This window comes from Aplidium turbinatum, chromosome 1 (assembly GCF_918807975.1).
Source record: "Aplidium turbinatum chromosome 1, kaAplTurb1.1, whole genome shotgun sequence".
NCBI lineage: Eukaryota > Metazoa > Chordata > Ascidiacea > Aplousobranchia > Polyclinidae > Aplidium > Aplidium turbinatum.
Genome location: NC_137472.1, coordinates 52,137,490 through 52,158,901, shown reverse-complemented (window position 1 = coordinate 52,158,901; position 21,412 = coordinate 52,137,490). Strand labels below are relative to the sequence as shown.

Sequence of the window (21,412 nt, the reverse complement as noted above, 5' to 3'; positions counted from 1 at the left end):
CCCACAACGAAGCACAAACACGATTCAAGAACTTTGTTGGAAATCGTAGAAGAGAACGATTAAAATAACACATATCCTTTGCCAGTTCCATTATCATGTTAGCTCTCAAATCCGGTGTCTTCAAGACAGGGTGGAAACTATAGTTTCGAAATCAATTCTAACATAAGCGATTTAAAACAGTGATGAAACTATACAAAAGAAAAACTTTAAACATTTATTCATAGCAGTCAAGATAGCTGCAAAAACGATAGTTTAGTGAAGTAAAAATAGTAAAACACAACACAACAACAGAAGAAAAAAAATCATAAAATACTGTATAGTGAAACCCAAGCAATAGAGAATTGTTTTTTTTAGGATGCAGTAACCTATCAATTTTTAAACGTACGAAAACACTGAATATAAGTTCGTTAAAAAAATGAAAAGATTTGTTAATTAGTCTTTATATAATTTAACCATTTTAAACAAAATCTACTGAAAACACATTCATATTTGTGACTAGCAGTAGCGTAACCGAGCAAGTCTTTATGACGCAGACCGTACGTCGCAAACCTGGGTGACGCGATTCGTGTGCCACTATACCCGAATAACGCGAGACTAAAATGACGCGAGACTTAGTTCTGCCTTGAAGTTGTGCTGTTCAGAGGTATCGCTTGCGAAAGGATAACAAAATTAAATCTCATACTCTTATTAAAGCAGGGCTGCCCAAAGTTTTTTAGCCATGAGCCGCATTTTGCTAGTCGTGAGTCTTGGTGGGCCGCATCACGTTCTTCACTCATTTTTGTCCTTACAATTCGGCCTTAGCTTCAAGACTATATTGTACAGGAGGCAGTCACAAAACGTTTGCAGACATAAATCAACCACGCTTACCCACGTTTAATCGGACCATTTCTCGCTGGTCTCAAATCAACAGTAAATTGACATTTCTGTGCAAGTTTCCTCACCTAATCGGACCATTACTTTGCTCAAATGGACCACTCTCACACTAAAAATAGGCTTTGTAGTTAATGATTTTTGTTTGTTAATTTCATTTTTGCCGTCTTTTAGTTGATTTACTCTATCCCATTCCTTATATATAATTGTGAGTACCAAAGCAAAACATAATACTAGTTATCACACAGCATGGGTCTAAAAAAAGGTTGAAATGACAAAACAAAACCTTTCACGATATCACGGTTCAGGATGATACAAACTAGCAAAATGACAATTTCATTGAAAGATTTAACTTTGCTATACTAGCATTGGAACAGCATCTCTGAATGGCGCAACCTCAACAGCAGACACAAACCAAGTCTTGCAACATTTGGGTATGGTAGCAAACGCATCGCATCATTTAAGTTCACGGCATTTGGACACTTGGACAGTATCGTAATGTTGTGGACTAGTAGTGTAACTGAATCACCGTGGCAGAAAAAGCGCAACCAGTAGCTAAAATGGCCATAATTTTGCTGGAAAAATAAAATGGCCTAATTTTGAAATTTAGCTTGCCAGGTAGAACACTTCATTTTTTTGTTGACAAAATACCTCACAAAAATACTTTATCAAACATTACAAAAAAAGTTTACTTTGCAAATGCATGCTCACTGCTCAGTGTTACTAGCATGTATACTTTTAATCTATGCAGTTCATAATTTATTATTTAGCCTTTATCTCTGTATTCACATATTCCAGAATATATTTCAGCTGCTCTCTGACTATGCAGTTGCCATTAAGACTTAAGAAAACAAAAGTTTCAAACCACCTAAAGTCTTAACAACAAAAACAAAAGCACACAATAGTTACTTTGAAGCTCTAGGACGGCTTTTGGAAAGTTGTAAGAATTTCTTCCTAATGTCATAGATGGTTGTTTTCTTGACACTCGAAGGTCAATCTGATAGTAAAGTACAACATGTTTAAGACCAGAATAAGATAATCAGGTTAAAATTTGGCTCAGGACTTCGCAGCATCTTTGTTCTTCAATCAAAAAACAAGTTAGACAGGCCAATTACAGCATAATTATAAAATGTTACAATCTAACTGTAGTACACAATCTCAATACATTTTACAAAATCCGTGCAATCACATTCAGCTGCTAAATTCCAGACTAAATAACTCTATGGTTGCTATATTGAACCGTTTGAACGAACTAAATTTACCTGCTTGGTGTGTCAGAAGATAGGCTATCATAAACGGGTCTGCTACTATTCGGTGAGTCCGATTCGGTGAGTTCCTAACCTCTAACCCCTAACCCTAACTCCTAACCCCTAACCCTAAAACAGCAATGATAATTAGGCTACGGTACCCAATAATATTTTTTAAAAAATTAAAAAAATCCCTCGTTAAGGGATCGGACTCACCGAATCGGACTCACCGAATTGGACTTACCGAAACGGGCCATTCCGATCATAAACACCTTACCTCCTCATTGCCAACGGTCACCGAATGCCTTGAAGTCATCTTTTAGTTGTTATGTCAAAAATTACATAAAAATAGTTATTTATCATGATGAGTTACATTTATCGAGCTGCAAGTAAAGCATCAGTCCGTTAAGTGTATGTAAACTAAAAACATTCAGTGTGGATTGTCAAATGTGCATTCACTAAAAACATTTTTCAAAGAAAGGCTATTAGTTTCAAGAAATCTACACTCTAACAAGTGGTTTTACAATGGAGTTTGGATGCGTACAATTGTAGTGCAACCAAAATCATGCAGCTTTTTGACAACGACAGGCAACGGCCACTGCTTCTTTTAAACTGTGTCAAAAATAGACACTGCAAGTTTCTACAAAAAAGCATAGCGTGACCTAAGTGTTTATTGTTTATGTAAAAACATTCCGTAACAGCGTCAAAACCAAGTAAATTTATGTGATGTAACTGACACAGTTTAACTTCCAGAATTAATGTAACAGTTTTAGCCTACAAATCTCATACTGTAATCTTCTGCCAAAGATTGAGCTATTTACATTATTAAAACAATGTATGTAGCATGATGGTCAAAAAAATGCATCAAAATGAAATCAGAAAATAACAATCTAAATCATTCATGAAGAATACAAAAAATTATGTTACGATATCTAAGATAGTTAAAACACATAAAAACTTAACAAGTAAATTCAGCAATTAACTGGATTCATTTACATTAGCCTATGCAATTTGCTTTAGGTTTTAACTGTTTCTTTCCCTTTCTGTAAGGCCTACTTTCACTTTGTGCTGCAAAGGTGAGCTGCTACTTATCTGTAATTGCAGTGCTTAAAAGTACTGTATAAAAAGATCACTGTCAGCTAAAAAAGCTAGAAAGCTGAGAGCATCTAACCAATGCAAAAACGGCAGTCGTTGGCATTTGTCAAAACTTTTTGTGAGTTGCTTTGAGGTGGATACAAAGATTAACTTCTTTACCATCCTGCCCAGCAAATAAAAATGTTCACCTCCAAACAGAGACGTAGAAATGATAAAGATAACCAACTTTCAATAAAACTCTTGCTTTTTGAGTTGCTGCATTTATTGACTCTGCTGCACAGGTTTTGTAGTTTCTAAATTGGCTTAAAATGTGATAGCAATCGTTCATTATTTAAAGCATCTCATACTTTCCTCAACCAGAGATACCTCACACATTCCAACCTATGCTTTTTGTACTTGAAATTCAAAATGCAAAACAAATTTTCCAAGTAAAGTTATATTCACTAAACACTCATCAGTAATTTCATCTGCTAATGTTTTTTTTTATAGGCGATGGGATGGCACAGCGATTAAGGTGTTAGTTTTCCAATAATGCAAACATGATTTGACACCCAGCTTAAATGTCTGCTGGAAATACCACTCACCTCTGCCTAGGGTGGAATAAATTGAGTGGGGGCAATTGCTGAAGGAAAGATGGCCAAGAGAAAGGAACACGCCGCCCTAATCCCCTTAGTGCCTCAGGCTTAATACTATGAGAACCTTATTTTCTCATCCTCTATGCTTGGAATCGAGTATGGGACCACCTTCACGTTAATATGCTCACCGCAAATGTAATACATCTATCCTAATGTTGGCAAACTCCAAAATAAAAATTAACTAAAAAATTTAACAGTTTAATTTAACCTCCACAGAAAAAATACAAGGCAACTTTCATTCTGATTTTTCACAATAAACATCTCAAATGGCGCTATCAAAACGAATAATTTGATTTGAAAATATAAACATACTTGATCCATAAAACCCTGTAAACCAGTTAATTAAGTTTGTGAGTAACCTCAGAACGGTAAATAGCAGTTTGGAATAACATGCAAACTAGGCATTTGACATAAATTCCATATTGAAACAAGTTTAAAAACTCTGCCAGGCAACAATTGGGTACCGTACTTACATTAGGTTTTCGGTATCAAACACATCAGGATACTCAATTCGATTTTTATCAAATAACTACCTATATGAAACCCACCAGTACAGCTAGCTGAATTAGCCTCATCTAAAGTCCTGAGATTGATTAAATAATAATTTAAGATATTTCTAAGAATAAAATGTGAATTCCCTTTACCTTTCAAACTTTATCTCTAAGCTTTTCGAACAGTAAGCACTTAGGATCTTTTCTTTATTTCTCAAACTTTAATATCGGTCATTAATAACGTAGACTGACACACAAAACTCTTTCAAAAGCCAACAGTCACAACTCACAATTTGTAGACAGTGACGCGCCAAACTGTTTGAACAGAACGAACGCATTGTAGTCAACGGACAGCGTGCCTAGCGATTAAATGCGTCACCTAGAGAAAACTTTATTTAATTTTCTTAATCCGCTATGTGCGCACTATTCATAACAATACCTGTCTCACTCTCAGCACCTCAGCAGCCTGTTTTTGTTTTATCATGAGCATCTTGATCATTTGTTTATTGTTTGGTTTTATTTTACCTGAATTCATGTGGTCACACTGAGCCGGTTTTCTGAACTTTTCACCTGGCTGAGTCTTTATCTTGTGGCATCGTAATCTTCTTTCAACTTTCCATCAATCAATCAATCAATGTTTTATTTGTCAGTAACAGGAACATAGGTAGGCTACATGCTTGAAATATGTAATTAATATACACAATGCAAAGTTACACAAGTTCCCATACCGACAGGGAGACAACGAGATGACCATACGGTCAACTAGTCAATTGCCACTCTACGAAAATGACAATTTTGCCATTTAAAATAAGCTTACAAGAGAAAAATAAAGTAAAACGTTAAAACGTTCCTGCGCTTCAACATACTCACCAAAAAAAAAAGACATGTTTAAGATAACGTAGGCCTAAACACAAAATTCCAAGAAGCAAGCAGAGATTAATCAAGTTTCCGACTGAACATTGTATTGCATAATTATGAAACCGGCAAGTTGGTTTCCATAACATATCACTTACGATGCACTGTAGCTTTGTAAAATTAACGTTTTGATCTCTGTTTTGAAACAATGAAATGATAAGTTTTTTAGCCTACTTGGAACCTCTGACCAGACCATTGGTCCCAATACCTGCATGGACTTTTTGCCAAATTCTGTGTTTGATCTATTTATACAATAGTTGTTGCTTGTTTGATATCTTGTGTTATGCTAATGAATGGATGAAGCATTTGTAAATAAATCACAATAGGCTACGTAGACGGATACTGATTCATATGAACTTTGTACATATGTTTTTTTATTTCAATGTTATGTATGTCTTTTAGTTTCAAGATGTTCATTTTGAAAAATAAAGAATTAGTGTGAGCATAGTAATTTTGTTTCGTAATTATTCTTATAACCTTTTTTTGTAATTTTATAAATGGATCCAGTAGCCTACATTGTCACAGGCCTTTCCCCAACTTGATATACAATATTGCAAATGACAGTAAATCAAAGCGTGATACACATCTTTTAAAGTGTCTGTGTTGACATAATTTCTGAGTTTTAACAATACGCCCATGAACCTTTGGCTACTTTCCCGCAAATTTTGTCTATGTGATATTTCCATGTTAATTTGTTATTTATGTAAACGCCTAAACGCCAAACCCTGTGTAAACGCTTCAAAGTGAAAAGTTGTGGAAACTTGTCACTATTGTCTATTATTAGTAGGCTATTATTATTTTTTTGTGCAGTAAAGTTTAAATCGATCATGTTGTAAGTGTTCATTGTACATTAATTTGCTTTTTAATTAATCACCAAAGTGTTAAATGAAAAATTACATTAATTTGTAATTAGGCTAGTAGCCTACTGCAGGGCTTTGGATCAGGCGTAAATGTTAAGTTGCTCCAGCTCCGGAGCTCTCTTTTTATCATAAATTAGCTCCTGCTCCGGAGCTTATTGATACCACTGCTCCGGCTCCAGGCTCCGAAAAGTGCTTTCATTAAAATAATGACGACATATCAATTTAATTTCTAAAACTTAAAATTGCCCGCGGTCAACTGTTGCTAAAAATAGCACAACTTTATGAAATTTCAAGTAGGCCTACTTTCATCAAAATGTCATGCAGAACTGTGTTTCAAAACTTGTTTGTTAATTCGACGTCTGATTACGCAAATAATTTCTTAATTTTGTGAAGGGTGGCTGTTAAATTACGTGAATTCAGCCAATAGTAGGCTAGTAGCATCTTATGAAATACATCGGAGCCGGAGCTATTTTTCAAACAACTGGCTCCAGCTCCACTTGAATTTCACGTAGAGCTCCGGCTCCAAAGCCCTGATTAGTAGGCTAGTCAGGTAGTGACCTCAGGAAAATCGCTCCTTCTCAACTGACTTAAAAGCTGTTGCAAATGAGTTCATTCCAGCAACCGACGCGGGTAAAATGTTCTTCGGATTGGTTTGATATTTGTCTGTACACAGTAACCTACTGTATACAAAACATTTAAAAAAATAGGCCTTTTAGCAACAAAAGTGCACTTTCTTTCGTGGCCGAGTGGTTAGCGCGTTGGGCTCGCAGTCGAGAGCCTGCATGTTCGACTCCAGCCACTCGCACTTGCTGTTGTTTCTCTGGGCAAGAAACTTTACGACAATTGCCTCTACCTAGTGATCGATTTCGAGTAATGGGTAGTCCCAAATTTAAGTCATAAGTAAAGTAGACAACCGGAAACAGACATTGCTGTCGGCTGCAGCGTGGGTCAGGTGTATGTCGGAAGGCGTACACCGATGCATAGCGCTCAAGTCCGCTTTCCGCAATGTAGGATAAAGATAAACAAACAAACAATCCCAGTCAAAAATCGTTCCGGCTCCACTGCTGAGCTACGTTTGAAACAAGGCTGCTTCAATTTGCATTGAAATATTCGTTTTAACTTACTTATTCAAATTAAGTTACGTAGGCTACTCCCAAAAATCTTTGTTACCTTGCCTACATGCAACATAGGGCGATACGGAGTTAAAACACGTCAGCCAATTCAGCCCTTACAAACATTTTATGGCAAATTTTTGCCTACATTATTTTCCCAGCTAACAGGCTAAGCTTTTTGGCTTAGATTTTTCACCCATCGGTTTGTCAACGATGATGTATCATTTCTTTCTGAGAGCTGTGTTTGTCGTATCTTTTACGACAAACACAGCTCTCAGGCTAAGCTTTGTCAAGTAGTCACCAACGTTGGAGAGAAAATTGAGGATTACGACATACAAGATTGGTAGGAAACCCCTATTTATAAAAACTGAAGTTTAATAGAATCTAACTTAACAAACGTAAATTGAAAGCAACCACCAACCTTTTGTGCTACTGAAGGCAAAATCAGAAGATTTTGTCCACCAGATCATCATCAGTCGTTATCTCCACCTGCGGCAGATTGCGCATCAACATGGCTTATTTGCTTCCAAGAGTGGCGATTTTGAGCCAACTCGCCCAGTGTCGTCAAGTGGAGTCCGGTCCATGATTGAATGTTATCTTGCCATCGTTTTGGTTGTCTTCCACGTTTTCTTTTTCCTTCTACTTTGCCTTCTGTGCAAACTTTGCTGATTCCAAATTGTGATCTTTTAGTGTGGCCGAACAGTTTTAAAACTTTTGATTTTATTATTGCTGCAATTGGTGACCGCATTGGCGTCCACCAGATACCGTAGCTTAATTTGATAAGCTTCCGACTTGGTGAAGAATTGCCAAGAACAACGCTGAAACAACTCTCATCGTGTGCCTTTGAGCAACGCATTTCACGGCAGCTCTGCATTCAGTTGCTTCTCGGAAATGAAACAATTTAAAGACGTCACTTCAAACAAAGTGGGAATTTCAACCTGCTAACCCCTGCGACCAGCCTGCTAATCAGTGATTCAAAGTTTCTCTACAAATACGCAACCACGCCAGGATTGAGCTTCCAAAGCGGCTCTCAGTCCGAGGATAACGATTTCTACAATCAATCTTATGTCGGTTGAGGTTGCTCTAGAGCTGCGGTCACCAAACTACCGTCTTTGGCTTTGCCTTTTTGTGTAATAGACACTTCTTTGTTAAAATTGTTCGTTCTTATAGTTCTTTGTTGTATGTTGAATTTGTGCATTTTCTCACCAGGCAGCCTACATGTTGGTGCTCTGTTTTTATCATTAGGCCACCACAAATGGGTAGGGTGTTTCAAAATTTCACCACTTTTAAATTTCAAAACGAGTACCTTTTTTTCTGATGGAGTTTTGGCCGCTGATTACGAATCTGGCATTATTTTTTCATTATGACGTCATCTTGAGGGTGCCCCACGCGATTTTTCGCGTTTTTTCAATATCTCAAAAACTACTTGGGCTAGACGTATGGAATTTGTATCAAATGATGCAGAATATACGATTTCCTATCTATACTTACGAGAGTTTAAAGTCGTATCTGCTTCAGAAAAAAAGTAATTTGAGAAAAACACTTTTTTATTGTTTTTAAATCCATATCGATAATCTTCGAGCTATATGACAATTACAATTGTGATTTTCGAGATGACATGAGTGAAATATATTTCATTAACATGAAATAAGCATTCCAATGTGTAGATGCCTCGACCATGCCGTTCCATGAAGAAATCGGCCAGGCGCTTATTTACACCAGATTTTTTCCCTGTGTTTAATGCAGTAGTATCTGACATAACTGAATATATTTTACTTAAAGTATCCTCACAAATTTGCTCTGTAACACAGTTAAAAATGGTCTGAGAAGTTACCGAAATTCCTTCCAAAAAAGTTTTCACAGCTATAACTTTTTCACACTTGACTCCTGTATCCACAAATTGTTCCAAAAAGATGTACCTGTCCATTTTGTTTATGATTATTCCATCATAGCATAATTGAATTGCTTTAGCATGTTTCAGCTCTTACTCACATTGATTTAAAGCTTCAAGTCGACACTGCTCGCGCTTTCGAAGTACAGTTGTTGGCGAAGCAGAAATATTTTTTTCTCCAACAGTTGATCGCTGCAGATCGGATTGTTGGCGAATCGACACTAAACGACGGTCTGCTTTAACACAGTCACTGGTACTGATCGAAAATGAACGTTTTTTAAGGTAAGCTTTTCCTCCTGCAAGATGCTTGGGAGCAGGTTGGTAATCCAGGTCGAAATAGGTTGACGTGTCCCTAACATTATCACTCGTCTCTGCTTCCAAAACATCATCATTGCTCTCATTAGAATTTATATTTAAATCGAACTGGCGCGGTCTCAACGAATTGAACAAAACTTTAGAATTGGATAGGCCTCCGTTTATTGTACCGTAGCTCTTAATTTACTGGATGTGGGGTTCTCAATATCATCTTCCGCCGTGGTGCGTCGCTTGATTACACTCTGCAGCTTGTGTATATTAAACAGTGCATCTTTGGATGAAGATAAAATCATTCTTCTAACGGATCTTTGATCTTTCAGAAACATAATTTCTTTTTCTGGAACTCTGTGGTCAAAACTGCAACTACAAATCAGCTTACCTTTATACGTTTGAAATATATCTAGTATTTCACACCGGCACTTGGTTATATCAAAGAGCTGGTCGAGCCAGCCATCGCTGATTGAAATAAGTTTCAATTTCTTGGCACGTTTTCTTGCCACAGCAAACTTGTGAATAAGTTGCTTCAGTTTTGTATGGATACTTCTCAACTCGATAGCAGGCAAGCTGGCTCTTCTCCACAGTTGAACTATGTCATTCATAACTACATCTTTGATATCATTGAATCCTGGAGTTTTCTTCAAAAATTTAGTGTCTGTATCCATTAAAAGCTGCTGAATATAATGATAGTGCTCTATAACTTCTCTACACGTTGGTAATGTATTTCCAAGTAACTTTTTCGAGACTATTAAAGACTTAACCTCAACAGATCTCAACCATGCTATATCCCCGCTTATACTGCATTTAAAACTGACCAACTAAATTCAAATTGGAAATTGTTTTTATCCCTTAAGACCCGTATTGTCAACAAACAATTATCATCGTTGATTTACAAACAATTACCATTGTTATTACCAATTACCGAATTGACGTCACAATGTATTGTTATATAGCTCGAAGATTATAGATATGGAATGGATGTAAAAACAATAAAAAAGTGTTTTTCTCAAATAACTTTTTTTCTGAAGCAGATACGACTTTAAACACTCTTAAGTAGAGATAGGAAATTGTATATTCTGCATCATTTGATACAAATTCCATACGTCTAGCCCAAGTAGTTTTCGAGATATTGAAAAAACGCGAAAAATCGCGTGGGGCACCCTCAAGATGACGTCATAATGAAAAAATAATGCCAGATTCGTAATCAGCGGCCAAAACTCCATCAGAAAAAAAGGTACTCGTTTTGAAATTTAAAAGTGGTGAAATTTTGAAACACCCTAGGGGACAACCTAGGCCAAATTTGGAAAAATGTAATGCTTTTTCAAGAGCACGATGTTGTTCGTTCTTTGTTGTATGTTGAATTTGTACATTTTCCCACCAGGCAGCCTACATGTTGGTGCTCTGTTTTTATCATTAGGTCACCACAAATGGGGACAGCCTAGGCCAAATTTGGAAAGATGTAATGCTTTTTCAAGAGCACGATATTGTTCGTTCTTGTAGTTCTTTGTTGTATGTTGAATTTGTACATTTTCCCACCAGGCAGCCTACATGTTGGTGCTCTGTTTTTATCATTAGGCGACCACAAATGGGGACAGCCTAGGCCAAATTTGGAAAGATGTAATGCTTTTTTAAGAGCACGATGCCCTGTAGTGTATCACAGCAGGAGATAACTTTACCAGCAACTTTTCGATTTTCATCACAACTTTGCTATTCCACCGCTGACTTTGCTATTTATTGTGCTCAATTCAAGTCAATGGAGATTCTAAATAGTTGTATACCTTTTCGCAATTTGCATCCGGCCGGCAGCTTTTAATCTCGCAGCAATCCGGCCCTCAGAGAAAAAAGTTTGGTGACCCCTGCTCTAGAGTTTTAAAAAAAAAACAATCTATCCTGGCATCCTAGTTTTATATAGACTACTAAAACGGGTATTGTAGGTGTAGTCTCATTACCGCATGCCAATCATGAACAACACGGCGTTTTTCTTGTTGAAAAAAGGTTATCAATCTAATTCTAACCTAATGAAATGTTCCTCGCAACGAAATCCTGCTTAAGTGACTAGATAAGTATCACAGTCTTTCGCAGTAGTGAAAGCAATGCTTGGTGATGGTTAACGAAATAGCTGATATTATTTGAATCAAAAAATGTTCGAAAAAGATTTGAGAGCATTGTAATTTCTGCAACGAGATTTAAATTAAAAATGTCACAAGAACCACACCCTACAAATGGTGTGGGATTGTTTGCGTTTCAAAACAAATGCAATATAAAAAATAACTGCACAATGAAAAGTTCAGTAGACTATTAAAGTTAAAAAATTAATGGCGAAAGCAAAAATCACAACAAAAACATGATGGGATAACACAGTGATTTTACGCATGAATGATTTTTTTCATATAACAACAAGGCACTCAGCAACCGACATGTCGCCGTTGTTCATGCACCATCTTTTATTGCTTATTAAATAAATCTTTAAAAAGTCTATGATCATAGAAGGTCAAGTTTTCTTTACGTGTCTGAAATACACAACGGTACCTAAAACGCCCAACTCAATTAAAATAACAATAGCAAGAAATATTTTGTTGAAAAGGACGTTTGTCTTTATTGCTTTCAAAATCTTTTGGGATCGTGTGAGTCCCTCGCGAGTGTCTTCAAGCTGCAAAACAGAAAAGCAAAATTTATAACCCGAAAACAAGCTAAGTTCGAAATTCAGATCTAAAGAAGTTTTGTAACTGTTGATGTGAGGCGAGAGATTCACGCCATGTTGCGTGGTCTGCAACTGCAACAGAAAGCTAACAGGAACAGAAGCAAATCGCTTACGCGCTACATTCAATAACTTTTCACTTTTAACATTTGCCGACATTGTGAATAAAACCAGAAGAGCAAGCTTTCTTTGCAACACAGGCAGTGATTGGCTGAAAAATGCAGTGCTTTACAGGGTTATAGGCAAATTGTTCGTAAACAATTGTTCGTAAACAGTTGTTCGTAAAACAATTGTTCGTAAACTGTTGTTCGTAAAATGAAATCTGTAAAACAATTCTTCGTAAAGCATTTCTTCGTATACATCAAATTTCAACTGCATGCACGAAAAAATGCTTTAGGAAGAATTGTTTTACGAAGAATTAATTTTACGAACAATTGTTTTACGAACAACCGTTTACAAAAAAAAACGTCGGACACCGCTTTACAGAAAGGGTGACTGAGAATGAGTTAAATCAAGCGTCAACGCAACGCATAGCTCAGCAAGCAACGCCACACCCAATCTCAAACAGGAAGTTGGCAATGGCATGATTTTGTACACAAAAAAGAAAAAGCCAAATTCTTATCAACATTTTGATACAGTCCTTAAAGGCATACTAAATGAAATTTTCAAACGGGAATTAAGCATTAAAATGCGTAAACTGAACATTCAAGAATACATTGCAAAAAAAATTACCGAAAAAAATTTGTTTTCCATGGCACTGGCAAGGCCCAAAGTTCAATGTTTCATTTATTTTTTTCAAAATGACCAAAAAGTGGAAACACTGCTCGAGAATACGTCACTATCGACAGCAATAACAAAAGCCACGTTACCACATCTGATGTTTTGAGCAAATTGTCTGATGTTTTGATGTTAAAATCTGATGAACATCAAAACATTTTGATGTACATACATATATTACATAGCCTACAGTTAAATCGCCCGCAGTAACAACTATTGCTCGATCAGCTGATTGCTAGTCTATAGTGACGTGGACGTCGTAGAATGTACAGTCGCACGCTTCGCTGCTCACGCCCATTCCCGTTTTGAAAGCTCTGACAAAAGCACGCGCGGAATGCTGATCAGGCCGCAATGGGGCAAAATTTTATTGAAAATCGTTTTATGGTAGCATGTTAAACACAAAGAACGTGTACATTTGTACAATCGCCAAGTCAGGTTTTTCCTTTAGTGTCCTTTTAAGCTTTACTGCTACATCATTGAAATCGTGAGCAAACCGCTGCAAGAAAAACTTTTGCAGGTGCACAATTCTGAAAAGTGACAGCAAAAACAACACTTTGAATCTTAAGAAATTCAAGATGAAGTTCATTTTAGAGGCTAACTCAGAGCTAGCAAAGCCTGCCATTTGTACATTGATTCACGTGCAGGCGTTGAATCAATGTAGAAATGACGGATTTTACTACATGGGTATTCAATTTCTGAAGAGTGCGGGTTGTAAAAATAAAATTTTACTATTGAAAATAAATTTCGTTTTTAAACCGATAGCTTAGCCAGTTTAGCTTTTTTTTTTTGCATTTTTAGAAAATTATTCGTTGTTCCGTTCAACTTGCACCTCACCCGGTCTCTTGTTCGAATTAATTGCTCTCGTTGTTGGTCCAAGTTATTGAGAACTTCGTAGCCAATGTCTTCACTCTCTACCGCAACAGCGTTTGAGCGAACGATGCTCTCACTAGCACGCTGCAAACTCTTGTGTGCGTGTAAAATAGTAGATTGATCACCGGCTTCCTGTAAAAAAACAAACAAAATTTTAACACCAACGAAAAGTCTCAAAGCTTGCATAGGCTGGATTCTGGCAGCGGCACAGCAAAAATAATGCGCGCAATAACCTAGCAGAGGTCAGACGCTGTTTTGAGGTCATCGCTGCAGAGGGATGTGTAAGGGCGTCCTATACAGCAAAATCCCGTCCTTTTTACATTGATTCAACGTCTGCAAACGGGTTTGCTGTCTGGGGCAGCATTATATTGCTGGGAGCAATGTCAATAGCACTCAATTCGACATTACGATGAGAACTATACGAAAGTAAATTACTCGGTACTTTTAATACCTCATAGCAGCCTATCCTATAGCTACTATTAAAATAACTTCATCAAAATGCCAATATACAAAGTTTTTTCGAGCATGCAAAAACTCGTAATTTTTATATTGAAAATAACGTATCCAGACTTCGAATTCATGTAAAAAAGACGCACTTTGCTAGCTGCGTTGTCGCAAAGCTTTTAGATAACACCGAAGGTAAAGGGCGAAAGGACGTTGGAAAGCAACTTCATTACACACAACACATTGGTGGCACTGGACGTCTGGATTATATCGAGCACATTTTCTCGTGTGTGGTTAAGCCCCAGACAGCGAAACCCGTCATTTTTACATTGATTCAACCTCTGCAAACGTGAATTCAACGTCTGATTACATTGATTCAACGTCTGCAGACGTTGAATCAATGTAAAAATGAAAGATTTTGCTGTCTGGATGCGAGTGTTGAAAATATTAACCAGAATAAGGTTTTCAAAAGCAACAGGCGTCTCGCGAAAATACAGCTCCATGCTTCAGTTGCTACTCACACCTTAGTCTATGACCATTGTCAACGTAACTATGACTGTCAAATCAAAAATTGATTATCAAGCTCAGATGACAGAAATACTCACCGGAGTGGGTAAGAGTGGAGGGTTGAACAAACTACCTTTTCCAAATGTAACTTCAGAATTTGAAGGTTGCTTCTCCTGTTCGAACAGAAAAAATAAAACAAATCATATAAATTGTAAACAACTATATATATGCCCAAGCGTTGAAGGTTTCTAAATAGTTATAAATAAATCAGCCAAAAATATCGGGAAATTTAAAGCGTGTTCTATGTTGGTTCACTAAGTGTTTTGAAAACTTATTTTTTTGCAACCGTCACTTCCAAGAAAATCATCAATTTTTTAAAACCGCCGATTTTCCAGTTTTTTTTTAACTAATACGCAACCACAACACTCATGTTAGTGCAAAACGTATGTATTCCTGGGAAGAACTTTTACAACAATATAATAAACAAACCGTTAAAGTCCTTTGAATATTATCGAGGTCGTACTTCAGCCGCTTCACTTCCCTATTCAAACCAGGACGATACGCCATCGGGGATTGGAGAACTTCTTGCTCTAAATCTTTGATCTGCATCAACACCAGTAAATGCAAAGTAAACCTATTGCTAAAGTACTGATATCGCCATGCAATCAAATGGTGTGGAAGTTATGGGATGATTTATTTAATACTTTTGCATTCAGGACAGCGGTATATTGAAGCATTTGTTATAACTTTTGTTTGGGTGGGTTAGTTCTGCGTAAAATTGATGAGAAAATATTTTTCGCGTTGCTTGAATATGCAATTATGCATGCACACCAAATTTACTTTAGCTAAAGATGGCTTCGTACCAGAATGCTGATTTGAGAACACTTTCGTTCCACTTTAGATTCAAATCTTTGTCTTTCTTCTGAAACAAGTTTGACAAAGGTGTTGACAAGTTTGACAATGCAATTCAGATAGTATCTGTTCGATGACGAATAACATAACAGGGCATGTCACCATGTGCGTTGTTATTAAAACATAAAAGATGGGAATCTGAGTCCATGAAAAACTGAGATTCGTATGTGTGCTGTGTGATCACTAACCGCCCTAAAGTCATACAGACTGACAAAATGAAACGCAGGATATTACGCAACATAGAGCAGCTTGCACAAAGGGTTGCAGCCACACATTCGCAACTCACGCTTGATGATGTCATGACGATGAGGAAGCGCATGTAATTTATGATCAACGGCGGGTGTGAGCAGTTACGCGTGTAATACGTTGCACCATGTATAAACAGCGTTGCAAAAACGCTAAGGAAGCTATAGAGATGTTATCAAAAATATGATGTGAACAAAAAAACTTTCAAACAGTGCTGAAAAAATGGTACCAGACTGCTGATAAAATAAAGAAAAACTTTAGAAATTTTTCGGCATTTTAAAAAAATTCTTACCTCCGCCAATGGTCTTAAGGTCGTTTTGCTTAACCATTATTTTCAAATCAGCCAACTCATCCTTAAGTCTATCTTTTATATGTCCATACAACTCTGAAGTTGTCATGATTTATGATTAAAAAACCTGTAACACAGACAACGATATCTAACATATGCACAGGGGCAAATCAGGTCATTGTACAAAGATACTGACACTGTAACACCAGTAAAATAAACATCAAGCACGTTTAGTGGAACTTGGCTTTACGTTCCGTTCCACTGATTCTGATAGCCGGTTATTTCATAGTAAAGCTGATGTTTCAAAAAAGGTTTTTACTTCCAAAAAACTTCTAAGAATTTGTAAAAGTATATATGTAAGCAACATGCAAACAAAATAATGCCAAAAAACTATCAATTTTTTGTTGTATATAAACGTGCATTGAAGAGTGCAATTTTTTCAGAGCAGCGCAGTAAATGAGTTGCATACACTGTAGATACACCTATTCTACAAATGAGAAAAAGTGTCAGTATCGTTTACTTGTTGAGAAACATCACAGGTCAAACGAAAAACTACCAAACTAGAAAAAAACAATTTGTGTATAGATATAAATACTGATTTTAAGTCTACTATCCGAAAGACATTAATTAATAATACTAAAGACTTCAAAAAACTCCATGAAACACAATGCCAAAAGCAATTCAAAATTTCCATCTGGTGAAAGTTAACACATGTCAGTTTAATATCATGTCGAAGTAATCAGCAAATGAATTTTTTTCTGAATTTAATAGTTAAACCGCATGTATCATGTAGGCTATTTACAGTATTCAACATTAAATTACATTTCGATAATTTGAATAAAACTTTTAAAAGGGAACTTATCACAATAATGCTCTTCTGGTCCATGATATTTGGGCTTTGTATATTTTAACTTGTAACCAGTTTATTTTTAGACTGATAGCACAGTACCATACTTAATTTAACAATTTAATTGTAACTTTATCAAGAAATTTATTATCAACACAGCTGATCGCCAGTCAAGAACATAGGTTGCAAATAATGAGCTATATAAGTATACACCCAAAGAATATTCAAGCTTAGCCCAGGAGTTAAAGGTTTAGATTAAGTAGATGAAAATGTGAAAAAAATCTTCATGTCCACCTCCAAAAAAGCCATTATGTCTCATCAGAAGCCTGGATGTTGTCAATAGCATCTCTAAATGTTCTCAATAATACTCTCACTGAGCAAGCGATCTCACTATTCAGCTGACCACACAAGAATGAAAGAAAATGTTTTGTGGCAAGATTCTGGCTGTTTTCACGTTAAAATCTACATTTTATGCAAAAGAAAATATACAACAACTAGTTTAGTGGTTCTCAATCCTGCCAAGTTGTGGACCCCGATTTGATGACAGCCTTGGGTATGCACATTGCACAATCTATGCAATACGCAAGCTGGATAAAAAATCAAACAAATAGGTGGAATATATACTAGTTTTAAAAAGAAGTTTTAAACTTACAGCAGTGGATATCGTCAAGAATCACTGACCTAGCTTTGGCTTCATTTACAACATTCACATCAATATAATTGAACAAACAACATTTTCAGAGGGGTCAAGCAGTGCGCCCAACAATACAGCAGGTTAATCGTAATGGTAGATGAAATTTTTTGACAATGTTTATCAGTTTAATGGCGGCAGTTTGAAGCATTCACACAATGAAAAGACCTTTTAACCTGGAATTTTCTAGCAACTTTAGCAAGAGTACCTTATAAAATGATGATTTGATACGCATCGTTTTTCATGATTTACACAAAAGAATCTAAATGATCATTTCTGTGTCTACTAAATATGATACAAGAAAAATATGCATGCCATGCACATATGAAATCTATGAGTATTAGTAGAAATTTAACGTTTTGTAAATTTAGCTTATCATTGATAGTCATAACTGGCTTTCCATTAAATTCTTCCCCAAACAGATGATAGAAAAATCCAGATACAACTTGAATTTGAAATGAAAATAATTAATAAAAGGTAGTTCTTGAGCTATAGAAAATCTGTCGGTTCAACCACTACATTTTGTGCCGAGTGCGCTATGATAGCTAAATGTGACATTGTGACAATGGCGTTTGCTGTTTAAAGCGACAGAGCAGACACCACAATAAAATACGTGCACGGACATTTTGCCGAAAGTCATTTTGCCAAAAGGACATTTCGCCGAAAGACATTTTGCCGATGGACAAATTGCCAAAAGGGCTAAGGTTGTGAACGATAGACTAAAACACACTGTGGAGAATATCGATACATATAACACAAAAAGGAGTTTCGGCAAAATGTCCATTCAGCAAAATGTCTTTCGGCAAAATGTCTTTCGGCAAAATGTCCGTTCGGCAAAATGTTCGGGTACCAATAAAATATACTCTGCAGTATCTCAGATAAAAATTAAAGATCTTGATAATACCTAGCGTCACAAAACAGCCTGAACAGAAATTTGCATTTATCTTACAGCAGATCTTTCCAGAAAAACAATTTGGTGGAATTCCAACATTAACATTGTGCCAAATACATAAATACTTTGATCACAAACATTCATGGACAACTAGACATGCAGGTACTATTTTAGATAATAATACACAGTACATATGTTCAGTTGTTCACTTGTTATATACATAATTCATAATGTTCATAATGTTTGTTTGATGTATTTATTAGTTTTAACCCCAATGTTCACATTGCCACTTCAAAATCTTGAAAATGTTTGAAGCATCAGCTTAATCTCATAATGAATACAGTATCAGACATCAATGGAAAATAGATGGGAGTACAAGCTTTCAATACTCTTGATGTGATTTTAACAGTGCATTGACAGAAGAAACACAGTATGAGAAATGTGTTCAATGTTTGTTTCAAGCAGCTTGTCAGATAAATGATTAGTTCTCCTTCTTTTTGCCAAGCTTCCCAACAGCAGATACACCTTTTTGCAACAATCCATGATGTGCCAGACCTGGTAGAGCAGCAATGATCAGAACAGCAAAGTACAGAAGCATCCAATTGTGCATCTGGTTGCCCAACCAAGCCAGGGTGCTCAGTGTAGTGGTGGAAACAGCGACATACAACCAAGGGTTAGTATCTTTTAGCTTGAAGAGGTTGGACAGACTTTTCCATATTGTACCTCGAACTCCAGACAAAGCCTCGCAAGCATCAGAAAATTCCTTCTCTTTGCTAGAATTCCAGTGGGCTTCTGGAAAGACCATTGGAGAAACAAATGGGATTACATAATCGCAGATGCAGACAATCAACAATCCCATGGATATACCTGTGATTACAGAAGGATCAAGATACCAAACAAAAACGAAAAAGAAGGTAATGAACCCAATCACTATGACAGGAAAGTATGGTTTCTCCCACTTCAGGAGTCTACTTGACATTACAAACAACTCCCTCCATCCTCTTAAATTTGACTTCATTGACTTTGCTTTAGCATCTCCAGAGGCAGAAACACTTTCACCATCCATCATAAAATATCACTAAATGTTGTACGATTGCTGACAGTTCAAAGCAAAGTTATTCTTTATTTAACTTGACTAAAAATAGAAATTACTTTAAATAGGACAGAGTCAATACCACAGCCCAAAACATTTCAAAATTCTTATTACTACTAAGACATTAAATGGTCAATAACTTTAAGATAATATTTTAATGCTATATTTATCACATATGGTACTTTGGTACGGTGATGATCAAATGGTCATTTGAGCCTATTGCACTAAAATATATCCCTTTGCAATGATGCATGCACGCATGATGCAGGCACGTTTTAAAACTTTTAAGATTTTGCCACCTTTTCTTGTTCATTGGCGTGCAAATAGGCCTATACCGACTATTGTAGTTAGTATATAGTATCTTTTTTGTCTCAGACGCGTTAATGACGAAAAATAACAAAATGCTAAAAGTATACTTTAACAATTTTTTAGCATTCAGTATCAACACAACCAAGTGGAAATAAGAATACAGCGCAAGAGCAAATGCATTGACGTCTAATCAGGTGCGTCGAGTTTGAGTCAAGTTTAAAAAAACGCTCCCAAGCAATGTCAAACTGAGGGCCTACGGAGTGGCACATGCAAACAACCTATCAGAAGTTAACACAGAAAGCAGCAATTTACGAAAGTATTAAAGTCAGCTTTTGAAGAGTTGAAAAAAAAGCGTTTCTCCATGTTCAAGTGACCAGTTGCTATGGATCCCATGCCCAATAGTCCATATATGGCAAATATAGCCATTGAGTTATACAGTAATTTTTTGGAAAACCAGGTTGACTAAACGAAGTTGTTGGCAATTGCATAATTTTTCAGATTTACACATTTATTCATTTTTAGATCAGCTGATTTGGATCACCATATTTTCTTATGTGTTTTTATTGACAATACAATAGCTTTTCCTATTTTTTGAATTGTGGCCAGTTCTTCTGTGATCTGGAAAAACCAAGCAAGGTTGCTGAAGTTATTTTTGAGATAAAAGAAAAAAACCATTTTGTTTTTGTAATTTGCTAACAAATGCCAGATAAATTTTGCGTAGACTGCCTGCTAAAAGAAAACATATAATATTCACACATTTCAAAATGAACAACACTTGCAGAAAAAATACAGTACTAGCCTAGCTCAAAATTTAACAGAAATAAATGATTAATTAAGATTACAGGAGAGGTGGCATAACCTTCCAGGGCAAAGTGCTTGATTAAAGATTTTCTAGCCATGAATTCTTAGACTTAAAAAATTGGTATATAGGCCTATAAACTTTTACGAAACATACGGTAAACATTTTCCGTTCAGGCATGTTTTAAACCTTGCAAGGTTTTGCCACCTTTTCTCGTTCATTAATGTGCTGGAAGGTCTTTATCGATTTTTGTAGTTAGTATCTTTTTCGTCCCGGACGCGTTAATGACGAAAAATAAAAATGATTGATTGATTAACTCACTTTGTGAACACTTGTGAAAAAAAAACATCTGAATTAAAAAGTAAAATTACTTAGTACTGCAATAATAAGAATGACAGGGGTGTTGCAGGAGTACAAGTACTGTACCCCTAAAGTAAATATCCATGTTGTCTTCTGTAACATTACATTCATTTGTAAAAAACGCCTTTGAAGACTTACAAAGTAAAAGTTCAGGAAACTTGTTATTTTTTTAATTTCTTTTCAAGTTTATTTTTCATTTGTAGCGCAAACATGTACGGTCAGTGGCATACGCAGGATTTTCCCAAGGGGG

At 36.2% G+C, this 21,412-nt stretch overlaps 2 protein-coding genes and 1 pseudogene across 3 annotated transcripts in view; all 3 read right to left on the bottom strand.

Moving 5' to 3' along the window:
• Positions 1 to 2,433, bottom strand: part of LOC145782777 (nesprin-1-like) — a 188,243-nt gene extending 185,810 nt beyond the window's left edge. The window contains exons 1-2 of the mRNA XM_082594541.1: positions 2,395 to 2,433; positions 1,780 to 1,867 (exon numbers count right to left, since the gene is read on the bottom strand). Of these exons, the coding sequence (XP_082450667.1) occupies positions 1,780 to 1,867; positions 2,395 to 2,433 (127 nt within the window). The remainder of the gene's footprint in view (positions 1 to 1,779; positions 1,868 to 2,394) is intronic.
• A 9,082-nt stretch (positions 2,434 to 11,515) lies between these two features.
• LOC145782750 (vesicle transport through interaction with t-SNAREs homolog 1B-like) lies at positions 11,516 to 16,300 on the bottom strand. Of its 2 annotated transcripts, none has more exons than XM_082594520.1 (6): positions 16,175 to 16,300; positions 15,588 to 15,643; positions 15,214 to 15,327; positions 14,823 to 14,897; positions 13,738 to 13,905; positions 11,516 to 12,078 (listed from the first exon to the last, which is right to left on the bottom strand). In XM_082594520.1, the coding sequence occupies exons 1-6, from the start codon at positions 16,278 to 16,280 to the stop codon at positions 11,920 to 11,922; spliced, it is 678 nt and encodes a 225-aa protein (XP_082450646.1). In that variant the 5' UTR covers positions 16,281 to 16,300; the 3' UTR covers positions 11,516 to 11,919. The 2 variants fall into 2 exon arrangements, with proteins under 2 accessions (XP_082450646.1, XP_082450637.1); XM_082594511.1 differs by having other exon boundaries at positions 15,588 to 15,646; positions 16,175 to 16,298.
• LOC145782766 (ADP-ribosylation factor-like protein 6-interacting protein 1 pseudogene) lies at positions 16,299 to 19,731 on the bottom strand (annotated as a pseudogene).
• Between the last annotated feature and the right edge of the window lie 1,681 nt (positions 19,732 to 21,412).